The sequence below is a fragment of the Diplodia corticola genome (genome assembly GCF_001883845.1).
Source record: "Diplodia corticola strain CBS 112549 chromosome Unknown scaffold35, whole genome shotgun sequence".
NCBI classification, from domain to species: domain Eukaryota; kingdom Fungi; phylum Ascomycota; class Dothideomycetes; order Botryosphaeriales; family Botryosphaeriaceae; genus Diplodia; species Diplodia corticola.
In genome coordinates this window covers 220,789-248,552 of record NW_017971514.1, presented here as the reverse complement: position 1 = coordinate 248,552, position 27,764 = coordinate 220,789, and the positions used below count along the sequence as shown (strand labels likewise).

Sequence of the window (27,764 nt, the reverse complement as noted above, 5' to 3'; positions counted from 1 at the left end):
GATGTCAGGTTGTCCAGCCGGCCTTTGATTGGCTCTGCTCTACGTCGACGGGTTTTCTCCAATGCGACGATCGGGCCCCCTGCCTCGCAGACGCAGACGCCCACGCCGCTGCCAGCACAGTAACGCCACGCACGTGTCCATGTGGACGCGCAGCCCCCAAACCGAGCATTTGCAGCAGAGGTGGAAGTGCAACCATGGCAGACGCAGCAGACGCAGCTTGTCGGGCGGATGTCTTCACGCCGGGCTCCTCCATGTGCGATGTCGAGTGAAACTGTCGCGTCCCATCCGCCACCGGAGCGTGCTGGAGCCCATTGGCAGCGGACGCTGGCCCAAGATGTTCAATCCAGCAGTGCGACACGCCATGTGGTGCCCGAACATTTACTTACATGCTGCCGTGTTCCTCCATGGAGGTTCAAATACGCGGTGGCCGCGCCCACACTTGCATGTCTAGCTAGGGAACTTCGGTCTCGGCGCGGGCGGGGGCCCATTGGATGCGATGGAGGCCTGCACGCCTGGTACCAGCGAAGGGGGCAGGGCCGACATGACACAAGCGAGACGCAACCTCATCATGAGCGGCCTCTCCAGCGGCTGTTCTGAAGAAGTGCAGCAGGCCATCCGCCGCGGCAGGCCCAGCAAAACAGCGCGTGGCGCGAGGGAAGCCGGCAGCGGACGGGCAGCGGGCGTGATGGGTGCAAGAGCTTATCCGGGATGGGTGGATGTGCTCTTCATCGGCGCTGAGGGTCGGGATCAGTCGGCGCTAGGCCGCATGCGGCACGCTAACGGACGACGAAAGCTCTCACCAGTCGCCCTCCGCAGAGCCAGCAACGTTGAAAGCAAACTCTTCCAGCGCCCAGGGTCGGGTCTGCGTCTGATGGCCGGCCCAGCACGAGGGTCCGGTCCGGTCCCGGCCTCGGCCTGGGCTGCTGGACCGCAGGGTTGCTTGAAGGTCAGATGAATACGTGGCAGACGGGCACGGCTGACGCTCCTAGCCACGCCGCTGCTCTCCAGAACCGAGCGGCGCATGCCCCGGCGAGGCACAAGGCACCGTCCTGGCCGCGGGCTGCGTGAGGAATGCGGTGGGCGAGCCCGTCGCCGCGGGCCGTGGGCAAGAAGACAAAGCCGGCACCATCGATGCGGACGGGGCAGCGCAGCGTAGATCTGGCGTCGTCGGCGCTACTGGGCGTCCTGCTGTCGCCGCGCCCTGCCTCTAGGGGGACGGCTGCCGTTTCATTGGTCGAGCCCATCCCTCCACATCCTCCTGACTGCCCACGGCGTCGTCGTGCTCGGCGGCCGGCGTGGGCGCAGACGGCCGCCGCGGCCTGGGGCGGCGCCGGCGGGGGGGTGCGGGTCGCGGCGAAGGCGTGAGGTCGGCGTAAGGTTGGAGTGCTGCGGGACCAGCAGCCCCGGGGTCGATTTGATGGTGTTGACCCAAGCGAGGAAGCTTAGGCATGCCCTGAGAGCCTAGCGCGAGGCAGCGCGCAAGGCCCCGGCCGTCATACTCGCAAGTGCATCCACTGCCGGCCGCCATCTCTCTCTCGAACTCACCCACTCCGCCCTCTCCCACATCCCCATATGCCCGCTCCGCAGCCCATACCCCTCTAGCCCCAGCCCGCTCTGTTTCGGCGCGGAATTCCCGCCACTGCCTCAGCTCCTGCCCGCGCCCGCCCACTGCACGCGACTTCCGCCGCGGTATTTGCGTTTTGTGGCGGCAGACCGGTGTCCTTCTTCGTGGTGAGCCGCCTCCAGACCTATGCAGCCCTGATATCGCGCCATCGGCCATCATCCGCCCCAACGCCTCGCCGCCGGCCCTCACGCAGTCGTGGACACAGCATTCCCGGTCGCCGCGCCGTGATCCCCGACGTGTCACTCGATGGTCGTCGATGTGGGCGCGGTGAAGTCCCCAACCCGAGGCGCGACCAGCGACGAGGCAGCGCGTCCTCCCGCGCCGCCCGTGGACCCCATGCAGGACGTAACGCCCACCAGTAATGGGGCCGCTCCGAGCGCAGAGCCCGCGCAGCAGAGTCCGCCCCAGTCCGCCAATTCGCAGCTCGCCGCGGACCGAGACGCGCAGCCCACGCCCTCAGGAGCTTCGCCGTCCGGCTCCTTGCCACCCGCGCAGTCGCAGACCCCAGCCGCTTCCGCGCCGGCCTCCGCGCAGACGGCAGCCAAGGACGACACTCCGACCAATGCGGGTGGCTACGGCACTCGCTCGCGCAACCGCCCGAGTGCCGCTCGGATCAACTACGCCGAGGACATAGAGATGGATTTTGAAATACCTGCTGCTGTGAATGGCAGCAATGGAACCTCCTCCGAGCGCACCACTCGCAGCCCGGCCGCCGGGACAGATGCTGGCCAATCCCCTGCACCGAACGCCAAGAAGCCAGCTCCAACCACGAATGGGACGCCTGCCGCAACCGCTGCGACCAAGGACCCCTCAATTCCCGGCACCTTGACCTTTTCCGCGAACCCAAACGCGAATGCCGGGGCTACTACGCAGGGAAAGAAGAGGAAGGCGGGCGGCGCGCATGCAGCCGCATCCACCAACGCGACTCCCCCGGCCGCTCCCACTTCCGCCGCGTCGCGGCGAAAGGACACGGCCATCGCATACAACATGATTCGCGAGACGAACATGATGACCTTTGAGAAGTCCGGTTCGAGGTTAAAGCGTGGGAAGCTGGAAGCCGATGATGGCACTGCACTTGCAATTGATGGTAAGTCCCTCTCTCCCCGTTGCTTTCTGTTCTCCGAGCAAAGTCCGCCCTTTTCGGCGGTGCAAACGTGTGGTTTCTGTTCAGAGTTTGGCGTGCTGATTTTCATTTTCTTTTCCGGTTAGATCATGCCTACCTCGTTTGTGAACCCCCTGGGGAGCCGTACTACCTCTGCCGGATCATGGAATTTCTGCATGTAAACAGCGAGAACCCCGCATCTCCAGTCGATTCTATACGCGTGAATTGGTTCTATCGGCCGCGCGATGTGCTGCGCTACAACAACGATACCCGCCTGGTGTACGGAACCATGCATTCAGACATCTGCCCCCTTACTTCTCTCCGTGGCAAATGCACCATCCGGCATCGCAGCGAGGTCGCCGATCTCGATGAATTCCGCAAGAACAAGGATTCGTTCTGGTACAACCAAGTCTTCGATCGATTTATCCACAGATGGTACGAGGTCATTCCCGTATCACAGGTCATCAACGTTCCCGAAAAAGTCAAGAGGGCATTAGACGAGAGATGGAAGTTTGTCGTTGTAGAGACAAGTCGCGTCAAAGAGTTGACCAGCGCAGTGAAAACCTGCAAGCGCTGCTCCCAGTACTGCGCTAAGTAGGTGTTCCACGACCCTAGTGGAGAAGCGCGTCCGTCTTTGCTAACAGGATGCAGCAACGATTCTGTTGAATGCGCCGTTTGCCACAACACTTACCACATGAACTGCGTTCGGCCACCGCTTCTGAAGAAGCCATCGAGGGGCTTTGCCTGGGCTTGTGGTCCCTGCGGCAGAGCACAGGAGCGGAAGCTGGAAGCGCGGCGAACGCCGCTCGTCGGTGAGGCCGCAGCCTCGCAGGAAGAGGAGGAACCGGTCGACGAGGAAGAAGAAGATCCTGGCGCGCTGATCAACACAACCGCCCCGAGCCCCAATAGCTCTGACGCTCCGGTCGATGACCATCCAGCAACCCAAGCCGAGATCGCATTGGCAAAAATGTGGCCTATGCGGTACCTTGGAATCCATTGCCGTGTGGAAGACGCGCTGCAATACGACGACCGTGCTATTTACCCCCGCGCAAGCTCACGTCTTGGCCCGAGGCACCAAGCGAACGTCAATGTGTGGCATGGCAGGCCAGTCGAGCTCGTCAAACCAGCAGAGATCAGGAAACGTTACAACAAGGGCCCGGCTCACAAAAAGGACCCGAAGCTTTCGAAGGAGGACCTAGAAGCTGATAAGGCGGAGAAGGCCAAGAGACCGAAGTGGGTCCAAGATGAGCCAGTGGGCTACGTGCGGCGCGGCGAAGATTATCCGAACGATGACCCGAGGTGCACAGCTAAGACGTTATTCACCATGCCTCCAGAGTCTGTGCGTGGCGAAGACGATGCGCCCGAGGACCGTGAGAAGCTCATCGACGATTACATGTCGAAAGCCAGGGCGGAAGCTGCCAAAATTATTGGTGTCCCGGAACACAACACCAACTTTCTCACCAAAGCCATCGAACTGCTCTACGCCAACAACTACGACTCGGCTGCTGCGCTCGAGCAACTTAAAAAGATCAACAAACGAAAGGATTTGAGGGAGCCGGAACCGAACAAGGAAGAGAAAAAGCGCTTCGAAGAAGGTGTGGCAAAATATGGCTCAGAGCTTCGGAATGTTCGCCTCCACGTCAGGACCATGTCTCACGCAGACGTCGTCCGCTATTACTATTTGTGGAAAAAGACGCCTAAAGGGAAGGAAATTTGGGGCCATTACGATGGTCGAAAGGGCAAGAACCAGAAGGTTGCTGCTGAGTCCTCCACGTCGAAGCTCGCCGACGACATCGCCGACGATGTGGATGATTCAGCATTTGACGTCGGAAAAGCCGAGCTACGCAAGAAACACTTCGTGTGCAAATTCTGCTCAACGAAGATGTCACGGCAGTGGCGCAGAGCTCCCGGGGTCGCACCAGGCCAGACCGTACCCGCTGACGGTCGCAGCAAAGATAAGGGGACACAGATGATCCCCGCCCTTTGTCAGCGATGCGCTCGCCTTTGGAGGAGATATGCTATCAAATACGAGGATGCGGAGGAGCTGATCAAGAAGATGTCTGCAGCGGGCGGGAAGAAATGGAGGAAATTGATCGATCAGGAGCTCATGAACGAATTGAATGCCGCCCAAAATGCTCCTCCAGAGCCAATTCCCAGCATCGAACCCGCCGACCCTCAAGCGCATGCCACAACAGAGCCTCCTCGGAAGAAGCAGAAGGGTGTCGCCGACAAGGACTCTAGTCAGCATACATCAGCGGAGCCTCCGACCAAAAAGAAGGCCACTGCTGCTCCGCCTAAGCCTCCGACGCCCCCACCACAGCCAGTCATGCCAAAGATGCGGGAGCTTCCTTGTGCCGTTTGCCTGCAGATGGAGCCTCTGGGCGACCAGCGCCTTGTGTGCAGAGAATGCCGACTGACTGTCCATCGCCAATGCTACGGAGTGACCGAGTCGCGGTCCGGAAAGTGGGTTTGCGATCAGTGCAAGAACGACAAGAAAGAGGTCGTGTCTTACGTAAGTTTCCTGACTAGACTCTGCTTGAATGGTAGACTGACTCCCTTGTGCTCAGACGTACGAATGCGTCCTCTGTCCTGTGAAAGAGACTGAGCAAGAGTTGATCGAGCCCCCAAAAGTGTCTCACAAGAAGAAGTCCGATAAAGAGCGGGAGAAGGAGCGCCTTGAGAAGGAACTGCGCATTCAGAAGTTAAAGGAGTATCAGCAACATCAGCGAGATAAGGGACGACCGGAACTCCCTCGCGAACCACTGAAAAAGACGGCTGAGAACAACTGGGTGCATCTGTACTGTGCGGTCTGGACTGCCGAACTGAAGTTCACCAATCCCAGGATCTATGAACTAGTAGAGGGCGTAGGCACCCCGTCGATCAAGTACGACCAAGTCTGCAAGATATGCAAGACTTCAAAGGGTGCTTGTGTGGCTTGTCATCAATGCCATGCATCCTTCCACGTGGGATGTGCTCATTCAGCAGGATACATTTTCGGATTCGATGTTTCACCGGTCAAGAGTACCCGCCGGGACGCGGTTCCAACGTTCACGCTGGGCGGAGAGCATGGGTCATTAGCCGCCGCAATCTGGTGCAAGGACCACACTCCCAAGGGCATAGTGCACCCTCTCAACGAGCCCGTGGACGAATACGGGATGACGGCTCTGCAGCTCTATGTACAGAACTACAAGCAAGCCGACCAGACGTTGACGGGTACTGCTCGCAAAGCCAATCTTCTGGACCAGTTTACCAAGAGCATCGCGCCTCCAGCGGCAGCTACGCCAGTCAACCGTCGGACCTCAATTGTGCAAGGTGGCACGAGATCAGCAAGGAACTCCTCGGCCGGTCTACCGAAAACGGAAGAACCTGATGAGATGCAGAACGGCTCCATTGCCGACGTCAAGGAGGAATGCAAATGTGAGATCTGCGACATCGGGGTGTCCCCTAAGTGGTGGAAGGCCGAGGACTCTCAGGATGCAGCTGCTGTTCCCGGAGCGAATCCTGATCAGCCGATCAACACCATCGAGAGTACAGCAGGCTCGTATCAATCTGAGGGCCCAAGGTTTCCGAACGGTATCATTCATATCGACCAGCCTGGAGTCGCCAAGGAGACATTGCCCAATGGAAAGGTTATAACGTCAGATGGCGTCCCGATTCCCCGGCCAGGTACTCACCTCTGCAACAAGTGTCATTGGCGGAGGAAACACAAGCCGGAGCTGCTCAAGCCGGCCAAAAAGTCTCCCACACCGCCGCCACAGCCGGTCAGATCTCCGCCTCGACAGTACCAGCCGCCGGCACCAGCTGCGCCGATGCACCACTGGCCGCCAATTGCAGCTCCTCCACATGCAAGCGCGCCTCTTCCTGGATGGGCAGGGCACCCGCCGCCACCACCACCACCACCGATCAGCAACGGAGTGGGTCACTCGCCACAGCCCGGTGCGCCTCCTCATGGCGGGCCAATCCATCACCCGTACCACCCTGCAGTGACGACGCATCATCCCCCAAGCAACGGGTACCCGCCTTATACGGCGCCAGCTGGTGTGCTTCCTCCCGGGCAGGCCGGTGCGATACGCTCGCCCTATCCTCCTCCGGCTCCCACTCCGCTGCATCACGCAAACTCTCCAATGCTCGCAGGATTGCCCAACGGGATCCATTCCCCTCACACGGGGCCGTATGGCTCCCCAGCGCCGGGCCACATCCCGCCGCCCAGGCAGACAGAAAGTCCATTTACGCTGTATGGGGCGTCGCACAACAGCCCCGGCCCGCTCCACACCAGGCCGGAAACGCCTCGGGACAGCACGATGCCACCACAGGCACAAGCTCCGCCGCCACCGCCGCCACCGCCGCCTTCGCTACCGAACGGGGCGAGTGGGGCCAGCGCAAGCCCCAACCTTCGCAACTTGTTGCATTAAATTTCATATTCGTTCAACTGGTGGTGAGGAAATGCATCTGCTAATTGAGGACGGTTCAGCGGCGTATGGGCAGCATCCCGGGCTTCGAGGAGAGGAAAGACGGGGGGAAGAGCAAAGCAAAGGTCGAGCAGCACCAGCCTGGGGTTTAGTCCATATGATGGTAAAGCAAAGGTTTCATTTCGTCTTGGTCCTTGGGTGGGAAGAACCTGGGACTGAAGAAAGGAGTTTTGTGAAAAGGCATGATACCAAGCGAATAGTGGAATTCGAAGAGCATTCGGCGCGGCCGCATTCTGTATTTGGCTCCGAAGTTATTTTTGTTGTTTGATTTTGCGGGCGGCGGAGTGAAAGCGAGAGATCCTGTACCATAGCCAGACAGTTAGAATGAACGCTCGGCTGCGCACAGCTAGCCTGTCTAGAAGCGTGTCTCGTTGAATTGGCGGGGATGGTGACGCTGAGGGAAGAACGAGGTGCGGTCGGTGTTTCGCAACTGCCGACTCCGCATGGGGATCGACGCCTAGTCAGGGCAGGGCAAACCATCCTCCGCCGCCCGCCCGCAGCTGCACCTGCACTGCGCATCCAATCCACCGCCCCGGACCTTGCACCCACATCGCGACGACAGCCGCCTCCTCGACCGAAAAAATAAATCGATTCCCGTTCTTCTCAGCACACGCGACCTACACAACGACCACGAACTTTTCCTCCCCGCACAAATGTCGTCCATCGGACCATCACTACCGCCTCACCTCGCGAAGCGCAAGCGCGACGACAACGACGACGACGATGATCGCTCCTCCTCCTCCTCCTCCGCCTCCTCATCGCCTGGACCTCGGCCCGCCTCATCACTCGACAACAACGCGGAGAAGCGACGACGCGTCGTCGCCGGCCCGGCGCCGCCTCCGGCGCCACTGGACGAGATGCCCGCAACTGCACCCGGGGGGGAGAGCGACGAGAGCAGCGACAGTGACAGCGACGATGGGTTTGGGCCGGCGTTGCCTACGGCGGCGGATGTGTCGAGGGTGCGTATGGGTTGTCTCTCTCCCCCCTCTCTTTCTCTCTCTCTCTCTCTCTCTCTCTCTCTCTCTCACTCTCTCTTTCATCATCACTTCTAGCAGGACTTCAGCGAAGGCGGAGTTAGATTCTGACTCGTTCATAGGTCAACGCTGCAAAAAAAGACGACGACGAGTGGAGCGCCGTGCGGCCACGGCCGGGCGATGAGGACGGCAAGGAGAAAAAGGCGCAGAGAGACGAGTGGATGATGGTGCCGCCCAAGCAGGACGACCTCGCGGCGCGCTTGGATCCGACGAAGCTGCGGGCGCGCGGGTTCCAGACGGGCAAGGGGGCGAGGGCGCCGAATCACGGTGGGGGCGGTGGGGATCTTGGGATGTGGTTGGAGACGCCGGAGCAGAAGAAGAAGCGGTTGGAGAATGAGGTCATGGGGAAGGGTGGCTCGAGTGGCGGCCCTGGGAGCGCTGGTGGTGAGAGGGATGCGAGGAGGAAGAGGGACGACGAGACGGCGAGGAGGCTGAGAAAGCATGAGGAGAAGAGGAAGGGGGAGAGTTTGTACGAGAAGCATAGGGAGAAGGTGGGCGAGAAGGAAGATGACGATCCGAGCAAGAGGGCGTTCGACTATCAGAAGGATATGGCGAGCGGGATGAGGATTGATGGGACAAAGCGGAAGGAGATGATTAGGAAGGCGGGCGACTTTTCGAGCAAGTTTTCGGGCGGAAGCTTCCTGTAGATGGGACGGCAGTGGAGATGCTTGTTCCGGTACGACGACGAGCGTGCAATGGCTATGCGAGCAGTGAGCTGCCAGCCAAGCATGATGCCATACACATCAATACCTTAGACCCCGCGGCGGTCTCGGGTACGATGGCATCATTAGGCTTCGGCGCTAGCTCTATGCTACCCAGCCTTTTTCCGTCGTGCTGCAAGACCCTTGTAGTGAGGAGTCATGACCAGAACATTTCCAGTGTCAGCGCCGTAACGCATCATTGTCTCGCTCTTTGGGATAGTTTTCCCCGCCTTTCGATGCTGCATATACGCGTGTGAGCAAGAAGATATGTATATGTTACAGTAGTGTAAAAGATGCAGCTGTGCAAGCTTGCTTGTGTCGAGATTATGACAGCGGGTGATGGGCGGCATCCGCATCCGCACAGACGCTCAGTTCCACCGGCGAGTCAGAGTCGCGCAATGCGGAGTGCGCCAACTTTGGCCTATCACCCTTGTCGGATACATATTGTATGCACATTTCGTGTTACGTCATGTGTGCGGCACTGATAGGGTGGTCCCACTTTGGAGGTCCCAGGCAATCCGCTGCATCCCTCCCTGCATAGGTTGCTTCCTCCAACATAATATCGGAATGGGGCACGTGGTCGCAACCACCCCATCCGCGCAGCTTGATAAGAGCTTCCCTCCCTTCCTCAAATCTCTCTTCCTCAACTCTCTCTTCTCCATCACCGTCAGCTTCGACACTTCTGAACAGCAATCCAAAGCTAAACAATTACAACTACCAAGACCAAGATGCCTTCTTCCAACAGCAACTCTGGCTCCAGCTCCGGCTCCAGCTCCGGCTCGGGCGGCTACTCTTACAGGAGCAGCGGTACCAACAGCCAGGTAAGTTAGAAAACATGGCTGCCGCTGCAACCTAGAAGAGGCCGATTTCGCTAATGTTGCTCTGTTGCCAGGGCAACCACTACTGCTCTCGCGATTATGGCTCGTCCGCGTCGAACCAGAACTCGTACCACTACTCCAACGCGTAAGTCACACTCGACGGCATGCCTGATATTCGAGAAACATGTATCGCGAGTGTCTCCTCTCTGTCGACTGTAAGCTGATGACGCGGCTTCTCTCTTCCAGCAATGGTTCCTACTACTACTCCAACCCCAACGGCTCTACCTACTACAACGACGGCAATGGCTACTCTTCTTACAACCGCGGCAAGTAAGAAGCCCGCCTTGCTTGGCCAAGTCTGTTGCTCCATAGCGGATTGAAGTGGTCAGCGTCCACGAGGTCATGAACAAGTAGACTAGAAGACTTGAATTGATATCACTGCTGCTGCTCTATCTCCATGCTGTGAACATGATGGCGAAACCCACTTTCTGATGATAATGACCGGTCAATCATGCCTTCAGTGGCGTTGGCTGTTAGAAAGCCGTTGAAAATCACCGACCATCATTCTCAGCTGCCGTTGTTGTTTGCCATATCTTTGTTTTTTTTGGCCCACCAACACCACAGAGTCACAAGGCTGAGACGGAGGTGAGTGAAAAAGATGGTGCGTTACTCATAGAATTTCAACACAACCGAAGGTGAGTGAAAGAACATGGAAGAAACCCACGCATGGTCTTTAGGCAGCGACGTCATAGGCAGTAATGCAGGTGAGGTGCAGTTCAGCCTAGGTGGGCAGGTACCGACCCGTCGCTCTTTCCCAAAATGTTGCCGTGCCCTGGTCCCCCTCCACTTCTGGTTAGCGCCACAGCGGTTGGTCGTGTGCCACCGGTTTGAGTCGCTGTGTCCGAAAACTTATATAAACCCCCCGACCCCCCGCTCCCGGCTCTTTTTTTCTTTCTTCTTCATCACGCTCTCTCTCTTCTTTTTGCCTTCGCGGGCAGGGCTCTGGCTTCGGCCGGAGCTTAGATTTGAGGAGCAAACGGGGACGATGCCAGAAGGGCGATTAGCTTTGCGCGTCGCCTTCTGAGCGGGCTCTCTGGTGACGACTACCTACAAAGGTCGGGGTTGGGCGGGCTATCAGCATTGCAGAAGCAATTGCTGGGGGCAAAAAAAAAATGATTTTAGTTTTATTGTTTTTAAAATTGAGATCTTTTTCTGCTTCTCCAATTGCGCTTTTCTTGCAACTGAGCACTCGTCGTTTCTACGTGACCTTCATGCCATTGCATTGCTACAGCATCAAGCATACCGAAACAGTGCAAGATGTAGATTGCAAGGGAATAGCAACGCTCGATTCCTCCATAGTGATATTGAAAGTTCATGGAAACGAGAAGCTCAGGTGAAGTATTGGTAACTTGATATCGGCTTGCATGTCACCAATTGTTTTATGGGAAAAGTCACCACGAACCGCCGAAGGAGCAATGATACAAAGATTGCTTGTCCAACGGGACGTCTTCGCTTAGATTCGAATAGCAGCCGCTGTCGTATAGCCGAATCTGTCGATATGAGCAATTGCCGTTCTTCGTTGCCGTTTTATTTGCTTTTGCTCAACACTTCGTTTCACCACCCTCCACCCCCTCTTATCCACCCACACCACCACTGCGTGACTCACCTTCACTAAGCACAAAGATAGTCGGTTCAAAGAACTAGCTATGCTAGTCTCGTTAACGTGTTCACTCTTCCAAGATAGGATGAGTCTACGTTCACGTAGTGCACCACGGTCTCAACAGCAATGTCCACACAACGTCACTTGCAGAAACACAAACGACAAAAAAGTCTTTTCCAAGAAGAAAAGCAAGAGCGCCACGCTCTGCGTATGACATTGAATATTTTTCCCTCCGTGCCTGACACACGAAGCCTTCCCAAATAAAAAAAAAACGCCAATAGTGCGATGCTCACTACACACCACAAAACCACCACTGCACCCTCGCCCACCCCGGCCTCTACTTCCTCGCCCCCTTCCTCGCCCTCTTCTCCCTCTCGTACGCGTTCTTCTCCGCGCCCTCCTCGCCCTGGATCTCGGCGACGAGCCGCTTGTACTTGGCCTCGTACGCGGCGTCGCGCTCCTTCTTCTCGCGCAGCTTCTCGCGGCCGATGAAGCTCGCGTCCTTGCGCAGCTCGCGCATGGCGCCCTTCTTCTCGCGGCGGTACTCGGCCTTGAGCTTGGCCGCCTCGCGCCGCTCCATGTCCGGGTCGTAGTGCTTGTCCGGGTTGAAGCCGTCCTCGAACTTGGGCACGCTCGACTTGATCGGCTGCGGCCGCCAGTGGTGCAGCTCCTGCGGCCGCCGCCGCTGCCGCGCGTTCGACAGCTGGATCGACAGGTGCTGCGCTGCTCGGCGCCCGGGCTTGCCGAGGGACTGGACGGCGGCGAGGGCGGTGGGCGTGAAGATCTCGGTGAAGGCCGGCGTGGTGGACCAGGAGTCGGCCATGGTGGTGAGGTTGTTGAGGTGGACGCTGATGATGTCCGGTGGCGTGGAACGGTGCTTCAGTGCGAGGGTGGTGAAGCGGACGAGCTCGGGGATGTAGCGCTTGGAGAGTGCCTGGTACTTCAGGCACAGTGTACCGACGTATGCCCCTGTAACTAGCTCTTGGGGTGTTTGCGGGGTCGTCAGGCCGAGCCAACGTGCCATGATTGTAATGGCGGGAGTGACGACTTGGTGGAAGTGGTCGGATGTCGGATATATGGTTCCAATGGCGGTGAAAATAACCAGGTCCCCCGGGCTGATCGTGGAAGCACCGAGCATCTGTTCGAGGTGCCTCCGGAAAGCTTTCGCAACGTCAAGTGGGAAAGTCCTAGAAAGCGAGTGGAGATGGCGGATCAGGGTTTCGACAGTTGCCAATGACGGGGCTGGCTTTTGTAGGGCCAAATAAGAGATATGATCCACCAAAGCTCCGCAGAAATTTGCCATCTTCTCCTTGTTCTCCGCGCTTAGTTGGGGATGGTACAACGCTCGGATGCGCTGGACTACTATGGGGGTGTCTGCCACGGAAACACCCTTCAGCACATCCACAAGCTCCTCATGTGACTGAGGACAAGGATATGTGTAGGATAATTTGGAGGCTTGTGTTTCAAGTGCCTTCCTCTCGTTCTGGGCCTTCTCCTGCGCTTTTTGCTCGTCGCTCTTTCCCAGTATACCGCGGACAAATTCGTCTTCCTCTTCCTCTTCGTTGATCTGAGGCTCCCCATCCTCATCCGAACTCTCGGCCTCGCTTCCACTTGGAACATCCCCTTCATCTATCTCCGAGCCACTAGCGACAAGGTCATCATCGATGACGAAATCGTCCTCATCGTCAATTCCTGGCGGCCGCAAGTTGGCTTGAACATCTTGGAAGCCAAACTCGGCCGCGTCATCGAAGATATCCTCGTCGCCTTGTGGTACCACGTTGTCCTTTGGTTGCTCGGTTTCTTCGTCACTGCTATCCTCCTCACCCCTCATTCTCTTCATTCGTTTCTCCTCCAGCCTCTTCAGCTTTTCAGCCTCTTCTGTTGCCCTCTCCTCGCCGGTCTTGGTCCTTGTAGTCGGAGCTGCGCGCTTGTCCAGCTTCATTTCGAACAGTCTCTTGTCGTATTCCTTCTCAGCCCTGGCCTTGTCTGCATTGCTCATGAGCGCCGCTCGTTCCGGGTTCATCGTTCCGAGTGCACCCTCCGTACCGTCGGCGACCGGCAATGAGTGGGGTTTCTTGACACCTCGCAGGAGAGACAGCACGTCGTGCATATCCGCGTCAAGCTTCTCCCGCAAGTCGTCATCATCTTCCTTCGCCTGCTGGCGCTCATACTTGTGGAACTTCGACTTGGCGATGACCTCTTTCATGACCTCGGCCTTGCTCTTCTTGCGCTCCGGCTCGTCCTCGCCCTCTTCGTCCGTAAGGTCGGTGCCCTCCTCCGAGCCCCTTCTCCTCTTGAGCTGGCGTGGCCTGCCCTCATCGTCGCTACCGCCCGAGAGGCTGCCGGCGTCAAAGTCGTCGTGCTCGGCGTCGAGTTCCAGAGCGCGTCCTCCGTGCGTGAGCAGCACCTCCTCCTGGTCTTCGTCGTCCTCCAGATCGAACAGACCGCCACCCTTCTTGCGCGACTTCTCGCGCGTGAAACGCTCCATCATCTTGTCCTCAAGGGACATATTCGGGTCATTCTCGCCAATGCGCCTGTCGATGATTCCGCCGGCTTTGTTGCGCTTGTTTAGTTCGGGCAAAAGAGTTTTGCGGCGCTGTTGAAATCCAATCGTCAGTCACAAACCAGAATTCTTCCTCTAAAAGAAGAAGAATGGGATGTAAGAACATGTTGGCTGAACTCACATTCTCCTCGCCCATGCTCTTCGTCACGCCGGGCCTCCCCACCGCACTCTTCCCGTTCTTGGCGTTCGCCTTCTGCAGGCTCGTAGACTCGAACTTTTCGGGTTTCGTGGCCTTGAACTCGAAGGGATTGAAACTGTCGCGAATGTTGGTGAGCGCGGCGTTGCGCCGAGCGGCGCGTTCTGCGCCATCCTTGCCGGAAGCCCTTTTCTTCTCTTTCTTGGATTTCTGCGGGCCGACGATACCCTGTTCGCGCAGGGACGCCTTGAGGCGCTTTAGCTGGGAGGGCGGCATGGCGTGTCGTGACCGGGACGAGAGGCAAAGAGTGATCGCGCGCTCTGATCCGAAACAATTTCCATGTAAAATCGCATTCTGCCGGTGATCGGCGATACTCACCGCCTTTGGTCTCAGTCACGTGCGCTCATCATCCTTGGTCTTTCTAAAAGTCGTTGCCGCAATCAACCCTGTGATTAGTCGCCATCAATGCCACCTGCTATTGCTAAGGCGTCCAAAAACGCGTTAGTTCCTTCCCACAGACGCAGTCTGGACCTTGGACTCATTCCGAAAGTATCCCGGTCGAAATTGTCTGAAACCACTCTCATTTCAAGTGATTTGTCTCAGTGAGTAGCATATGTGCCCTTCCTCTCTCTCGTTTTTTCGTTTTCGCAGCATGAAAGACATTCGGCATAAATATAATTTCCACTATGGTCATGAGTGTTGTGCCTCCATGTACTACACTACAAGTCTCGAGGCACGAGCATTTTTTTCGACAGCGTCGCCGCGGGTCCAAGTAAAGCCGCGGCCAGCCACGACGACCGCCCCATTCTTGGCATCAACCGGCTTCATTTCCCCGGCTAGCGTACCATAGCTTGCTATAGAGTCCACGTAATGCCCTGCACCCGCTAAATTCCGTTGCAGCTATGTTCCCTGAAGCCAACATGCCATTTTCCGGTATGCTAAGGGGCGTGCCCGTTCCCTATTTTAAGGCCAGCACTTGACGAGCCAAAAGCAGCACATCATCTAGCCGGAAACGGCCAAGCCAGAGCACCGTGACAGCCTCCGCTATCACCAATCATTCCCACAGACGACTCCCTTTCCGATCCTCCAGTGACGATGACCCTGATGCGTGATCGGATGCGGCTAAGCAGATGTCAGCCGGCTCGATTACGGTGAAGAACACTGCCCCTGAAGTGGCTACTCAGGAGGATGCTTTCATCAAGCCACAAGCGGAGCATGTCCACCACTGAGCCTCCATGAAGCTGCCGCAACGCCTGCAGCTCCAACCGAGCGGCCGCGGCACTACCGGCGATTCCTGCTGCTTCGTGCTGATCTTCTGGCTCACTGACGCCGGCCGTTCGACGGCACAGGCGTCGCAGCAAAGATGCTGCACATCATTGACGAGCGTACAGATTTCGCAAGTCCATGTAGAATCATGGGCGGTCGTGTCTCGCTTAGCAGAATCTCCAGTGAGATCGATAACTTCGGGCCTGCTCCCGTTCAGTGTCCTTGAAGCATCCTCGGTCACAAGTCGCGAAGCCGGGCGGCCTGAACGGGGAGCAGAGGCAGAGGAGCTAGATGCTGCAGGATGTGTGGGAGTAGGAACTGGCTTGATCGACGTCGCCGAGGTCGCGTTCCCGTTTTGAACCCCGGTCGATTGCTGGGGCGTAGCCATCTCGAGCCCTCTCTCCGGTGACCAAGTGAGACCTTCCTGAGAAGCACCAAGAGCCTGCATCTCCTGCCGGTGTGCATCCCTGTCGCCTTCCATCATGGCAATGGCAGTGGCGAGTCTGTCAGCATCGTCCATCTCAGCCTTTGTCCTAAACCCCAATCTTCGCGCTTCCTCCTCAACCTTCTGCTCCATCGCGTGGTCCCCGGATCCACAACCCTGAGTGATTTTTTTCCTGCGTTCTGCCGCATCTGCCATGACACTGCGCATATCCGAACCACGCGGAACCCTCGAACCACCGAGTTTCTGGCCAGAGCCGGCAGACAGAGTCTTCCGCTTCTCGGCGGAGACGCGGGCCTGTCGTCGAACTTCGGAAAGTGGGACTGCTTTACCACCGACTCTGTGGCCAACGGATAGGAAGCCGTCCCCTGTATAGCCTTGTCGCTTCAGCGCGTAATATTCTTCGCGTAGCTCATCCCACTAAACAGCTCGATTAGCTCCAGCTTAGTCCTGTCCCCAGTGTAGGTGGCGTACGAGCTTGTAGAAGCGCGCGTCATGCGGGCCACAACTGATGTGAGCGAGCCTGTGCAGTTTTAGCATCAACATTTAGTACCATTGTCAGCAAAGTCAACATATCACACCGATGTCCGAACCGGATGACATGGAGCACAGAATCATCACCAAACAAAGCGACTTACTCATGCAGTAAGGTGTCTACTACAGTGTCGTAAGCAATGAATTGCTTTGGATCGTGGCCATATCTGAGGCGGATGAATATTTTTTGCCCGCAGTTGACATTCAAGCCTGAAACCAAGTGCATCAGTTCGGATGGACACGCAATACAGCCCGCAAGATACACCAACCCAAGAGGTTCAACTGCGGAGGCAAGAACTCGGCAAGCTCTCCGACTTTCCAATCCCGCTTCCGCATGATTGGTGTGACGACCGAGGCGAGCTTCTTCAACAAGAGCAAAGCCGTGGTCTGCCGCGGAACATCGCGGAGATGCACGTAGGATCCAAAGTGCGGATCTATCGCGCGACGGCTCATGGTGCTGTGTTCTGAGGCTGTTCCGGTGCCAACAATCCTACCGAGCAAATGCCGGTGTCAGGCAGGTGGGGTGCTGGCAGAAGCGAGGCGGAGAGCGACTGGCCGTACTCGGAGTGACTGTGTTTGGCGTCAGAGAAGCGAGGCGTTTGTAGTAGATGAGTAGCTTGACGGCAAAGACGCTGGTTATGCAGCTTCTGTTCGCGAGCTGACACTTCCACGTCAGCCCGGCCGCCATTCGCCACACCGCACCTAGCGCCGCGAAGGGGGTGGAAGAATCGAACTCGGCTTACACAGTAGTAGTAGATGTCGTCCTCAGTGCAAGCCGCCAGCCGAAGAGCTACGGAACAAAGCCATTACTAGCCGGCGCGACCGGCTCCAAATATGATCGGCGCGACGCGACTTGCGTGCGGCACTGTGCGCTCACGTGTTGATAGGTGCAAGCAAGTAAGCTTATCGCCGCCCGCTCTGGCGAGGATGACATCGTCCCGACCAGGCCTCTCCGCACCCAACGCAACGCACCACCTCGCGCACCACCCTCCCGCTGCAAGGCATCGGACGTCTCACCTTCTCGAGTCATATCTGTCAGAGCTTATTTCGACATGACCGCCGACGACCAGCACTTTCTCGACGTGGTAGGATGACGCTTCGCCCCGACCGACACCCCCGACCTGTCCACTGACACAGCTGTCGCAGCTTGCGGGCATCTCGAGCGACATTCGCAAGTTTACCGGCGAGGTCGCCGATGCCACTGACCGTCATTTTGAATCCGTAGCCTCTTCAATCCGAGAGACGTTAGCTACCACAACATGGCTCCCCGCATCCGCCCGCCCGTCGCCACCGGCTCGCATGATGCAGAGAACGCCGGCGGGTTTCATTCAACGCACGCAGGACTGGGTGTCGCGTAACCGTGCCGTTACTGCTGCTATAATTGCTTTTGTGGGCACGGGCGCTATCGTGATGTATCAGCAGAAGAAGTCGTACACGAGGAAGCGCCGGGCGAGGCGCGCCAGCAACGGCGCGCGGAGAGAGGTCATCGTCATAGCCGGACCGGCCAACTCCCCGATTACCAAGTCGCTGTCGCTGGATCTCGAGCGCCGTGGCTTCATTGTATACGTGGTGGTGAACTCGCCAGAAGAGGAGCAGATTGTGCAAAATGAGTCGAGAGTGGATATCCGACCCCTCCTGTTGGACATCGTTGACGTAAGACAACCCCTTCCCAAGAATACGTGCAGGACATTAACCAGCGCGACGCAGCCACTCAATGCCCAGTACACTATTGAACGCTTCAACAACACGCTGCTGAGCCCTCACCAAGCATTCCCAGGGGCTTCGGCGCATAATCTTAACTTTGCAGGTTTGGTGCTCGTACCGGACCTCATCTACCCCTCAGGGCCTGTGGAGACAATTTCTCCGGAATATTGGTCTGACGCCCTGAACGCCAAGGTGCTCAATACCGTCGCGACGACCCAAGCGTTCCTGCCGGTCGTCTGCCAGTTCAAGGCGCGGGTCCTGCTGCTGACGCCAAACGTGGTGTCGTCGCTGCGGCCGCCGTTCCACGGCGTGGAGAGCACCGTCGTGGGCGCGCTCGAGGGCTTCGCGACGTCGCTGAGCGGTGAGCTGAGCACGATCGGTATCGACCTGTGTCACATCAAGCTCGGGACATTCGACTGCAGCAGCGTCGGCAACAAGCAGTACCTGCAGAGCATCTGCGACCGGCAGACAGAGGCATGGCCGGCGGGGGCGCGGGCGCTGTACGGGGACAACTACGTGACACAGAGCCGGATCGCGCACAGCAGAGGCATGTTCTCAGAGAATGGCAGCACGGCCAAGGGCAGCCATCTGCGCGAGCTGCACAACGCCGTGTTCGATGCACTGACCCGCAAGCGGCCGCAGAAGGTGTGGAGAGTCGGTAGGGGCAGCGTGGCGTACGATATAGTTGGCAGCTGGGTGCCGGGCGGGCTGGTCAGGTGGATGCTCGGGATCCGACCAGGGGGACAGGCGGCGGCAGAGCCGCAGCTAATGGACAGCGTGCAGGCGTGGGAGAAGGTTGAGGCCTCGGGCTAGGTGCGCTGCAAACGCCTTTAATCTCGGCTCGTTGACGCTTCCCGGCGGGTGGTTGTAAATCGTGTGTCACGGCGTGGGCGCGGCGATGCGGCGATGCGGCGATGCGGCGCGGGCGCGGTGGCTGGCGGGGCGCGGCGGGCGTGTGGCTGCGTCTGGCCGGCGCCCTCGTGCTGCCATGGCGCGTCCGCCCCGCAAGGCGCTGGGCAGGTGTTGACGGGAAGGAATGTGCGACCGGCCGTTGGTCGATGCCGGAAGCGGGCTAGCGTGGTGTTATATCGGGCAGACCAATTTGGCAGGGGCGCCAGGCACTCGCACGGCAGGTGCGCGCCTGCAGGGACCAGCGACTCTGCCTTCGCCGATCACCGCGCGCCTTTGCTCCGCCAAACCATCTCCGTGTGCTGTGCTCTGCCAGCGCTCGTCCACTCGCTTCATGCGCTGAGTCGTGAGCAGCCGCGCCCCCGTCCAGCAGGGAGTCGCACGTACCCGAAACGGCCGACGCAGCAACGGCCTGCGCTCCCGCCGCGCCCTCGCCGTGCCCTCGCCGTGCCCTCGCCGTGCCCTCGCCGTGCCAAGCCCCTCCTATTGCAACTCGTATTTCCATCGCCGCCCTCCACACCTTCTCCCACCCGTACTCCGGCTGCTGTTGCGCGATCGCCGTCCTGATGGCCTAGCCGCGCGTGTCTCACCACACCATTGCCTCCCACCTCTGTCGTTCCTTGCAATCGGTGTGAGCTTGATGTGTTGCGCCATCTCCAACACAACGCATCCCTGAAACCCCCCAAGACGAAGCTCGACCCGCGCCGTTCCATCGCCACCAGCTGCTCAGCCTCTTTCACGAGACACCTATGCTCAACGCGCCCTCGTACCTCACGGTTCCGGAGCCCGCGCCCACGTAACGACTAGCGTCGCTGCGAGCTCCCCGCCCGCCTCTCGCATAAGTCGCATGCTTATCCTCACCACCGCTGCCGCCGTCGCTGCCGTCGCCTTCTCGCCGCGCTGAGCCGCCACCCGCCCGTACCTCGCTGCGCCCGCATCTCCGCATTTCCGCAGCGCCGCAATGCCTTCCAACCGCCCCAACGACCTGGATCTCCGGCCCGGCTCGCAGGAGTCCAACAGGTCGCGCCAAATGCAATTCCTCGGTGACCTGCCGTCGCCGCGCACCGGCGAGGTGCCGCCCGCGCTGTCGCCGCTCGATGCCTTTGCGATGCAGTCGCGCCTCTTGGCCAAGAGGTTTGAGGAGGAGAAAAACGGCCGCCGCATCAGCAGACTGCCCCCTCTGACCATCCAGAATCAATTTGGACGCCAGCGCCAGCCGCAGGGCTACTACCGTTCGCACTCCGCCGAGCGCGAAGGCTCCGACGGACGCTCGCCCGAGGATGAGCACCCCACGCCGCAGAGCGCGAAGGAGGTCACGCCCGTCAACCGACCCATGTCCCAGTACCCGACAATCTCGGACGAGTTCGGCGGACCCATGTCGCAATACGACCCGAAACTCTCGCCGCTTGGCGAGGAAGAGCGCACTCCGCCCAACGCCCAAGACCCTGGAGACTACTTCACAATTCCTCGTGCTGCATCCCCGGAGCCGATAGAGCCTCCGGTAGAGACTCGCGTTGAAGAGGCCACTCCCAACACACCAGAGACCAAGTATGGCCCCGCACAGGCTTTCCGCGCGCGTCCGCAAAGGACCCCTACTCTGGAATCGACTGCTTCTGCAAGATCAGATGGTAGAGGCTTGATGCCTCCCAGATCGCCAGGCCCTGCTCGCTCGCCGCGTTTAGTATCGCCGACCATCCGTTCAGTCAGAAATGACAGCGGTGATGATGTCGAGGGCATGTCGCTGGGCGGATCTTTCGATTCTCTGCCTCCCCGCCAGCTCTCTTCGAACACGAGCTATTCCAGATCCCATTCTCCTGCATCTCCGTATGCACCGTCTCTCCCTCGGTCGCCTTCCGTGTCGTCTGAGTGCTCCTACAACAGCCAAAGACTTCCGAAGCCAGCCTTCAACTTCTCCAGGCCTAGGCCATCCCTGGACTCGCGCCCCTCGTTGTCGGATCTGCGGCCGTCTCTGAACCACAGACCCTCATTTGAAAGAGCAAGGACCCCCTCAAGACAGGCTTCTGGAGATGGTTCCCAACGGGCTCCGTCCCGCCAGGAATATGGCGAGGGCCATCAACTGCCGTCCTACGCATATGAGCAGGTCCACACCCCTATCAGCATGGCAAGTGACGATTACATGAGCGCAAATGGCGATGGCCCCGCGCCTTCCTATATTTATGCCAAGTACGCCTTGCCGCGCGGACGGACTCTGGACAGGGAGTCTCTTTGCCCGCAGGACTTCATGCAACAGCAGATCAAGTGGGAGGATGGCGCACCGTCATCTTCTCGTGCTGGACAGCGTCCTCCGTCTCCGTCATCCCCTCCGAAATCAGCCATTTCGGACAGATATTGCGACAAGCCCAAGTCTTTCGACATCCCTCGCGATTCGTCGCCCTCTGCTGTTTCTAGCAACAGCACTCTTAGGCCTCATCACTCGCGCCCGTCATCCTCGGGTGCAGCTACGAGTGTGACGGCTGGCTCTCGCATCGCCGACATGACGCCGTCAATGCACTTGGAGAAAGGCATTGAATTCCACGAGAAGGGCGAGGTGCAGAAAGCAACTTACCACTGGCGTCTGGCTGCGAAGGCAGAAATCCCGACTGCCATGCTGCTGTACGCTCTTGCTTGCCGTCACGGCTGGGGCATGCGCCCCAATCCGTCCGAGGGCGTGAAGTGGTTGCGCAAGGCCGTTGATGCTGCGCAACTGGAATGCGCAGACGACGAGGATCTTGCCACGAAGGGCAAGCCTGGCCCTGATGTGATTGAGCGGAGAACCCACAAAGCTCAGTTCGCCGTCAGTGTGTATGAGCTGGGTGTCAGCTACATGAACGGCTGGGGTATTCAGCAAGACAAGGGTCTCGCGCTTCGCTGCTTCGAGATTGCCGGTAACTGGGGCGATGGCGATGCCCTCGCCGAAGCCGGTTTCTGCTACCACGAGGGCGTTGGCTGCAAGAAGGATTTGAAGAAGTCGGCGAAGTTCTACCGGATGGCCGAGGCCAAGGGCGTGAGCGTCGCAGGAAACAGCTGGTAAGTTTAAGCAATCGCCCAATGCGCGCTTTCGGATGGTTCTGACTCAGGAGTTGCAGGATCCACAAGGACAAGTACAAGGACGACGAAGTGGATGACGACCGCAGAGGTCGCTCAACCAGAAAAGAAGCCGACAAAAAGGCGCGTGACAAGTCGCGCACGCGTGCGCTCTTCAGTCGCAAGAAGTCTATTGCGTAAAGAGCCACGCGTTCCTCGTCTTTTGTTTTGTCATGTGACGCTCAGGCCTTCATCTCTTCATTCGATTTCGTACATTTGCATTCGAATCATCAAATGATTGCCCCTTGGCTCAGTCCTCGCGTCCGTAAGGTTGCGTGCTGCCCACAGCGGCATGAGGGTATCTTGATGGAGGCGACAATGGGTCATCGCTATGACGTACTCGTTCGCTTTTATCGACATTTGCTCTCCGTGTTGATGCAGGAACTGTTGATCCTAGGACCATCCACGGCTCTTCGCATCTTACTAGCGACGGTTTCCACCACCGAATGCTACTAGGACCACTGCTGCTATGGGCTCCGCATCTTGCCACGCTCGAGGTCGGTGGACCAATTTCGCTTTTCACCTATGCAATGGTAGACCAGAACCATCCTGCATCTCATGCATATCCTGCAATCCTCTGTTTTGCTCCTTTTTTTTTTTCTTCTTCTCTTTGTCCTTCCCGGGTCTTTCTGTTTCTGCTTTCTGGATTTGCTTTTGGCTTTGCTTTTCACCTGTGGATACGGTGATGCTTCGGTTGGTTGTGATGGTGGTCGGTTTGCGGTGGAATTACATGGGCGAACTCCTTCCATCGTTTGGCATTCGTTTGATATCACTCTCTCTATCTCTGATTCTGTTCTTTTTTCTTTTCTAGCTGTTCTGTTTTTGCTTTTTCCTCTTTTCCAACCTGATTCCGAATCACGACGAGACTGGACCTCCTTTTACTTTCAACCTCATACTCGTTACCCCCCAAAAAACTTACTCTTAGGGGAGCAAAGCGTACGTACAGGACGCCGGGCGACTTGTAATGTTTTATTCCTATTTTTTTTTTTTTGTCTCCTGGAGAAAAGGCGCACGCCTGGCTTGCAAGATAGACAGACAAGGCGCCCAGAGAAATTGTGGAGTAGAGCGTACTCCCACTTTTCCTTTCTCATCTCTGTTTTTTTTTGTTCTTTTTTTTTCTTTGCTGGTGAAACAACGGACAAAGTGTGTTGATGTGTGTAGAGGTATGCCTCTTTCTTAAAGAGTTTATTCTCTTTTGTTGGTAGAATGACGACCGCTCTACACGTCAAACAAAAAAAGCACGTTTCGATCACCCAACCTTGGTTCCTGCTGCATCCACCTGACTCTGTTGCTCTCTGCTGCTGTGGACTTTCGTTCTTAACGGTTCTCTCCTTGAAGTCTAGTTGACTGAAGCTTTGAGCCCTGCCTCGTTCAGACCTTTACACACAGCTTCGGGTAGGTGTTAGGTACTATATTGCACTATATGTAAGTTTCGCCGTTGTCATTCCCGTGAAAAAATGCACTTGATACCGCAGACAGGGCAAATACAACAAGGTACAGGCGTTGATGCGTCTGCCTCAAAGAAGCATATTGACTCAGAGTCTGGCAAAACAAAAAAAGCCTGCAGGCATTGCACAAGAAGATCAGCTGTTGTCAACCTTTGCGTCTGCCTTTCTGACTTCCCCATCTACTACTGAAGACGCCGTTGCGCACTCAGAGCCCCAGACATCCCACCGCCACTCCCTTTGAGGTAGGTGTATTCGTAAGAAATTGATTTATTTCTCCATGCCGATCACAAGCCACTACTACTCGGGCTCCTGGCCCTTCCACTTCTCCCTCAACGCGGCGACATCGGTCCCGCACAGCTCCGCCATGCGCACAACCGCCGCCGCCTTGCCCACGACGGGCTTGTCGACCATCTTGCCGTCGAGCGTCCACGCGCCGCGGCCGGCGGCGTCGGCCTTTTCGTCGGCGACGACGACGCGCACCGCCCACTCGGCCTCGGCCGGGGCGGGGGCGAAGGCGGCGTGGGCGACGTCGACCTGGCCCGGGTGGATGAGCTGCTTGCCGGTGAAGCCGAGGGCCTTGCCGTCGGCGCACTCGTCGCGCAGGGCCTGGCGGCCGGCGTCGCCGCGGAACGAGGTGCAGACGAGGTCGATGGCGGAGGGGAGGGCGTGGGCGCGGGCGGCGGTGACGATGGCGGAGCGGGCGTAGAGGAACTCGCGGAGGGAGGGCGTGCGGGTGAGGGAGAGGTCGAGGGCGAAGTCTTCGGCGGCGAAGATGAGGCCCGAGAGGTAGGGGGTCGAGCGGCAGATGGAGGGGAGGTCCATGAGGGCTTTGGCGGATTCGATGAGGGCGATGAGGCGGAGCGGTTGGGGTTGGTGGGGTTGTGGTTGGGCGGGAGGGGTGGAGGGGTGGCGTTGTGGGAGCGTGTGGCGGATCACGTCGGTGACGAAGTGGAGGTCGGAGGCGGAGTTGACTTTGGGGATGACTAGGGCGTCGAGGTTGGGGGCTTTGAGCTACGGGGGAGAGGGAGCCGTTAAAATGTGTTCTTGGGGAGGAAAGGCAGGGTCAGTCAGTACCACTTCGGTCAAATCATCCAAAGCATAACCGCTGTCGACAGAGTTGATGCGCACGGCTTGCTCGCGGATTCCCGGCACACGGGGCTGTTCAAGCAGCTGGCGGAGGTTGGCGCGGGCCTCGGCTTTCTTGCCAGGCGTCACCGAGTCTTCAAGGTCGTAGGCGACAGTGTCAAGACTAGCTATGCCGCGCGACTTGTCGAGCATCTTCTGGGACGAGCCCGGCACTGTCAAGGCGCAGCTGTCAGAGTCGGCAAGCTGCAGAAAGCTGCGAGAGGCCATGTACCGTATAAGAGTGCGCGGCGGATGATTGGTGCCGCCATGATTTAGCACCGGGATTCGGCGAGTGTGGTGAAGAAGGTGGTGCAACTCAATTGCAAATCGAAGATGGAGAAGCGAAAAGAGAAGCTACCCTCGGGCATGGAGCTTTCCCCGCGTACGTCACCCTGTTAGGTCTTGGGGCCGTGCGCGCGGGAGTCGGCGGCACCGAGCTCTGAAACGCCGACGCGGCCTGTGGAACGAGTCGCGGCGAAGGCGCAAGGTGGTAGCTTCACCACTCTCACCACCACCACAGACACTACTGCGCTTCCACCCTCAAGATGGAGAGCCAGCCCGCCCCGCAGCAGGGCGAACTCAACTGGCGCCTCAGCAGCCACCCCATCACTCTCCTCTCCTTCCTCGCTTTCCGCATTGGTGAGCTCTATTTCCCCCCCGGCAGCCAACCGGCAACTGACACCTTCTAGCAAGCCCGCTCGTCTACATTCTGGGCATGTGGTTCACCAAGAACTTGTAAGCCTCAGCGCTGATCCCCTCACGACCGCTCCGAGCCCGTGCGCGTTTCCTGAAGGCTGACAACTGTGGTTCAGTGTCCTTGTCTTCATCGTCACAATCGTCCTCCTTGCCGCCGACTTCTACTACCTGAAGAATATTGCTGGGCGCCGACTGGTGGGGCTGCGCTGGTGGAACGAGGTGGACACGACCACGGGCGATGGCCGTTGGGTCTTCGAAAGTGCCGACCCCGAGACTCGCCAGATCAGCGCCACCGACAAGCGCTTCTTCTGGCTGAGCTTGTACGTCCAGCCCGCGCTGTGGATCGCACTTGCCATCGTTGCCATCATCAAGTTTGAATTCATCTGGTTGACCCTGGTTGGTAAGTGTCGGAACCCCGGAGCCGGCTTGGTATATGATTTGGCATCCCGAGTTGCTGACCTTTTTGTGTCATGACAGTCATTGCCCTCGTCCTCACCATTACGAACACTCTGGCCTTCTCGCGGTGCGACAAGTTCAGCCAGGCCACCAACTTCGCTGGAAACGCGCTGTACTCGGGTGGAATTGCGAAGAGCATTGCGAGCAACATGGTCAGCCGTCTTTTCCGTTAGTTGGTCGGAGCAACAGCGGCAGCGTCTGTTGCAGGGCGCAGAATGTTAATCGAAAAGCCAAACACCTTCCGCCTTTTAGCAAGAGCCTGAAGAGAATGGAGGGCGGAAAATGTACGACTATGGAATTCAGACACCTTCCGAGTTGACCTCGGACCCATTCAATGTCTTCACCGAGCCCCGTCCCGGGCATGTTGCAATTGCGTGACTGAGCCCTTGGATCGAAAATAGTACTGTTAATGCCAGACCCATGGCAAGGGATGCTTAAGACTACCACTTAACACACACTTTCCAAAAAAAAAAAAAATCATACACTTCTTGTGTGGGTAGTTGCAGCAAACACCCGGATAAAGACGCGGGTATCAAATTCATTCAGATACATCCGGATGTGGGTTTCAGCTACCCATGCAGGGAGGTAGGGTGCAGTATCTCTGGTGAGACAGGCTGCATGTCATAACCGTGGTATCGACATTTAACCGACGGCTCACCGGGAGTGCAGACCGTAACCAGGTTAGGGCAGATCCAGCAAGAGCTTCCCGTTAAGGCTAGCCGCCGCAATACCTCGCTGTCCGGAAGGAATGAACGATGCCGGATGCTAGTCTGATCGAGATGCTTCGGTCGAATGTGAGAAATACAGATGGGAAGAAGCACCAGCATCCCATCCAGAAGGTCTCAGAAATCCATCAATTCTCTACCAGCAGTGAGAACGAAGTTTCAAATTTGCCTTTAGCGGTCACTTTTCTAGAGAATTCTTCCACTATCAGGACCATTGCTGGCTTCTGTCTGACCATTCCCTTATACTTACAACGAATGGTCCAGTTCGTTACAGGAGCACTTGACTGTCTTATTTCTTTTTTGGCACCCTGATCTCAGGAGAGCTTGTATGGCGTCGCACAAATTGGCTAAAAGTCCTCACCCTGCCACTTCCGCTAGTCATAGTTGGTATATAGGATAATCTTTTCTTGGTAATCGATCACTGCAACAGTTATGGATTGATTTCGTGACACCGAAAAACGTTCACGAAGAAGGCATTATACGAGCGGAGTACGTAGTCGAGAAGTGAACGGCCATTATATATACAGTTAATCAAAGTCGTATTGATTGAACTTACGGCTTACGTATAAATCCAAGCCGGCTTCTGTAGTAAGTACCAGCTATGTGCTTTTCCGAACGGTGTCTCGAGAGGAGTCATATATATCCCGAGCATTGTTCTAGTATATATGCTATCCAGAAACACTTAATACTTCAGGCCCCTTAAACAGTGTAGGAGAGCCTGCACTTATTTGCGTTGACTTTTGAGGATACTATAGACAAGAATCAATCCAGCTTATAGAGAACTTTAGCCGTACTTACCATGTGACCATTGTGTATCTCCGCATAATGATCGTACAGTGACAACTCGTCAACGAGCGGAAGTGTCCGTGATTTTTTTTTTTTTTTGGCGGATTGTAGTGTACTTCCACGACTTTGCAAAGTCCATACTAGCTCCGCAAAGCGAGATGCGCACGTCAAAGTCACTTCCTACCTTCTCCTCCAACCACCCCTGCTGCATGACCATGAAGTCTCGAACCTATTGAACTCCTTGTACCGAAAATACCTACGAAGTCACGATAACTGACGTCTAGTCGCTTCTGGAGAGTCTCAAGAAGGGAGCTCAAGTCTATGCTATCTTGGACATACGCGACGTTGCATAAACTATAAATGTCGTCCACTTCTCAGTCCTTGTCCAGGAAGTGTGACATAACCCAGAGTTGCGGATGCTCTAGTTCTATACATGCAGTGAGAGCCTTGCTACAGCCCTCGTAGAAATCCTGTGGGATTGC

The 27,764-nt window shown here is 57.5% G+C and overlaps 10 protein-coding genes across 10 annotated transcripts; 7 read left to right on the top strand and 3 right to left on the bottom strand.

Annotated features, from left to right (window-relative positions):
• Positions 1 to 568: 568 nt before the first annotated feature.
• On the top strand, positions 569 to 1,211 carry BKCO1_3500087 (uncharacterized protein; the record flags this gene model as incomplete). The annotated part of the gene is made up of 2 exons (XM_020274837.1): positions 569 to 946; positions 990 to 1,211. The coding sequence occupies 2 exons, from the start codon at positions 569 to 571 to the stop codon at positions 1,209 to 1,211; spliced, it is 600 nt and encodes a 199-aa protein (XP_020129172.1).
• Positions 1,212 to 1,870: 659 nt separating this feature from the next.
• Positions 1,871 to 7,138, top strand: BKCO1_3500086 (phd finger and bah domain protein; the record flags this gene model as incomplete). Its single annotated transcript, XM_020274836.1, has 4 exons — positions 1,871 to 2,711; positions 2,834 to 3,320; positions 3,378 to 5,238; positions 5,294 to 7,138. The coding sequence occupies 4 exons, from the start codon at positions 1,871 to 1,873 to the stop codon at positions 7,136 to 7,138; spliced, it is 5,034 nt and encodes a 1,677-aa protein (XP_020129173.1).
• A 710-nt stretch (positions 7,139 to 7,848) lies between these two features.
• BKCO1_3500085 (nopp 140 functions as a transcriptional activator) lies at positions 7,849 to 8,876 on the top strand (the record flags this gene model as incomplete). Its single annotated transcript, XM_020274835.1, has 2 exons — positions 7,849 to 8,154; positions 8,292 to 8,876. The coding sequence occupies 2 exons, from the start codon at positions 7,849 to 7,851 to the stop codon at positions 8,874 to 8,876; spliced, it is 891 nt and encodes a 296-aa protein (XP_020129174.1).
• A 782-nt stretch (positions 8,877 to 9,658) lies between these two features.
• Positions 9,659 to 10,082, top strand: BKCO1_3500084 (uncharacterized protein; the record flags this gene model as incomplete). The annotated part of the gene is made up of 3 exons (XM_020274834.1): positions 9,659 to 9,751; positions 9,823 to 9,893; positions 9,995 to 10,082. The coding sequence occupies 3 exons, from the start codon at positions 9,659 to 9,661 to the stop codon at positions 10,080 to 10,082; spliced, it is 252 nt and encodes an 83-aa protein (XP_020129175.1).
• Positions 10,083 to 11,745: 1,663 nt separating this feature from the next.
• Positions 11,746 to 14,383, bottom strand: BKCO1_3500083 (uncharacterized protein; the record flags this gene model as incomplete). The annotated part of the gene is made up of 2 exons (XM_020274833.1): positions 11,746 to 14,004; positions 14,093 to 14,383. 2 exons carry the CDS (start codon positions 14,381 to 14,383, stop codon positions 11,746 to 11,748), a joined length of 2,550 nt encoding a protein of 849 aa, XP_020129168.1.
• A 778-nt stretch (positions 14,384 to 15,161) lies between these two features.
• Positions 15,162 to 16,802, bottom strand: BKCO1_3500082 (zinc metallopeptidase; the record flags this gene model as incomplete). Its single annotated transcript, XM_020274832.1, has 5 exons — positions 15,162 to 15,229; positions 15,497 to 16,235; positions 16,290 to 16,338; positions 16,454 to 16,559; positions 16,619 to 16,802. 5 exons carry the CDS (start codon positions 16,800 to 16,802, stop codon positions 15,162 to 15,164), a joined length of 1,146 nt encoding a protein of 381 aa, XP_020129169.1.
• A 599-nt stretch (positions 16,803 to 17,401) lies between these two features.
• On the top strand, positions 17,402 to 18,866 carry BKCO1_3500081 (uncharacterized protein; the record flags this gene model as incomplete). The annotated part of the gene is made up of 3 exons (XM_020274831.1): positions 17,402 to 17,434; positions 17,496 to 18,002; positions 18,057 to 18,866. 3 exons carry the CDS (start codon positions 17,402 to 17,404, stop codon positions 18,864 to 18,866), a joined length of 1,350 nt encoding a protein of 449 aa, XP_020129170.1.
• A 1,057-nt stretch (positions 18,867 to 19,923) lies between these two features.
• On the top strand, positions 19,924 to 22,187 carry BKCO1_3500080 (cell cycle inhibitor nif1; the record flags this gene model as incomplete). The annotated part of the gene is made up of 2 exons (XM_020274830.1): positions 19,924 to 21,989; positions 22,049 to 22,187. 2 exons carry the CDS (start codon positions 19,924 to 19,926, stop codon positions 22,185 to 22,187), a joined length of 2,205 nt encoding a protein of 734 aa, XP_020129171.1.
• Positions 22,188 to 23,791: 1,604 nt separating this feature from the next.
• Positions 23,792 to 24,888, bottom strand: BKCO1_3500079 (citrate lyase subunit beta-like protein; the record flags this gene model as incomplete). Its single annotated transcript, XM_020274828.1, has 3 exons — positions 23,792 to 24,505; positions 24,569 to 24,792; positions 24,852 to 24,888. 3 exons carry the CDS (start codon positions 24,886 to 24,888, stop codon positions 23,792 to 23,794), a joined length of 975 nt encoding a protein of 324 aa, XP_020129122.1.
• A 276-nt stretch (positions 24,889 to 25,164) lies between these two features.
• BKCO1_3500078 (golgi apparatus membrane protein tvp23) lies at positions 25,165 to 26,149 on the top strand (the record flags this gene model as incomplete). The annotated part of the gene is made up of 5 exons (XM_020274827.1): positions 25,165 to 25,258; positions 25,309 to 25,354; positions 25,432 to 25,715; positions 25,793 to 25,923; positions 26,024 to 26,149. 5 exons carry the CDS (start codon positions 25,165 to 25,167, stop codon positions 26,147 to 26,149), a joined length of 681 nt encoding a protein of 226 aa, XP_020129121.1.
• Between the last annotated feature and the right edge of the window lie 1,615 nt (positions 26,150 to 27,764).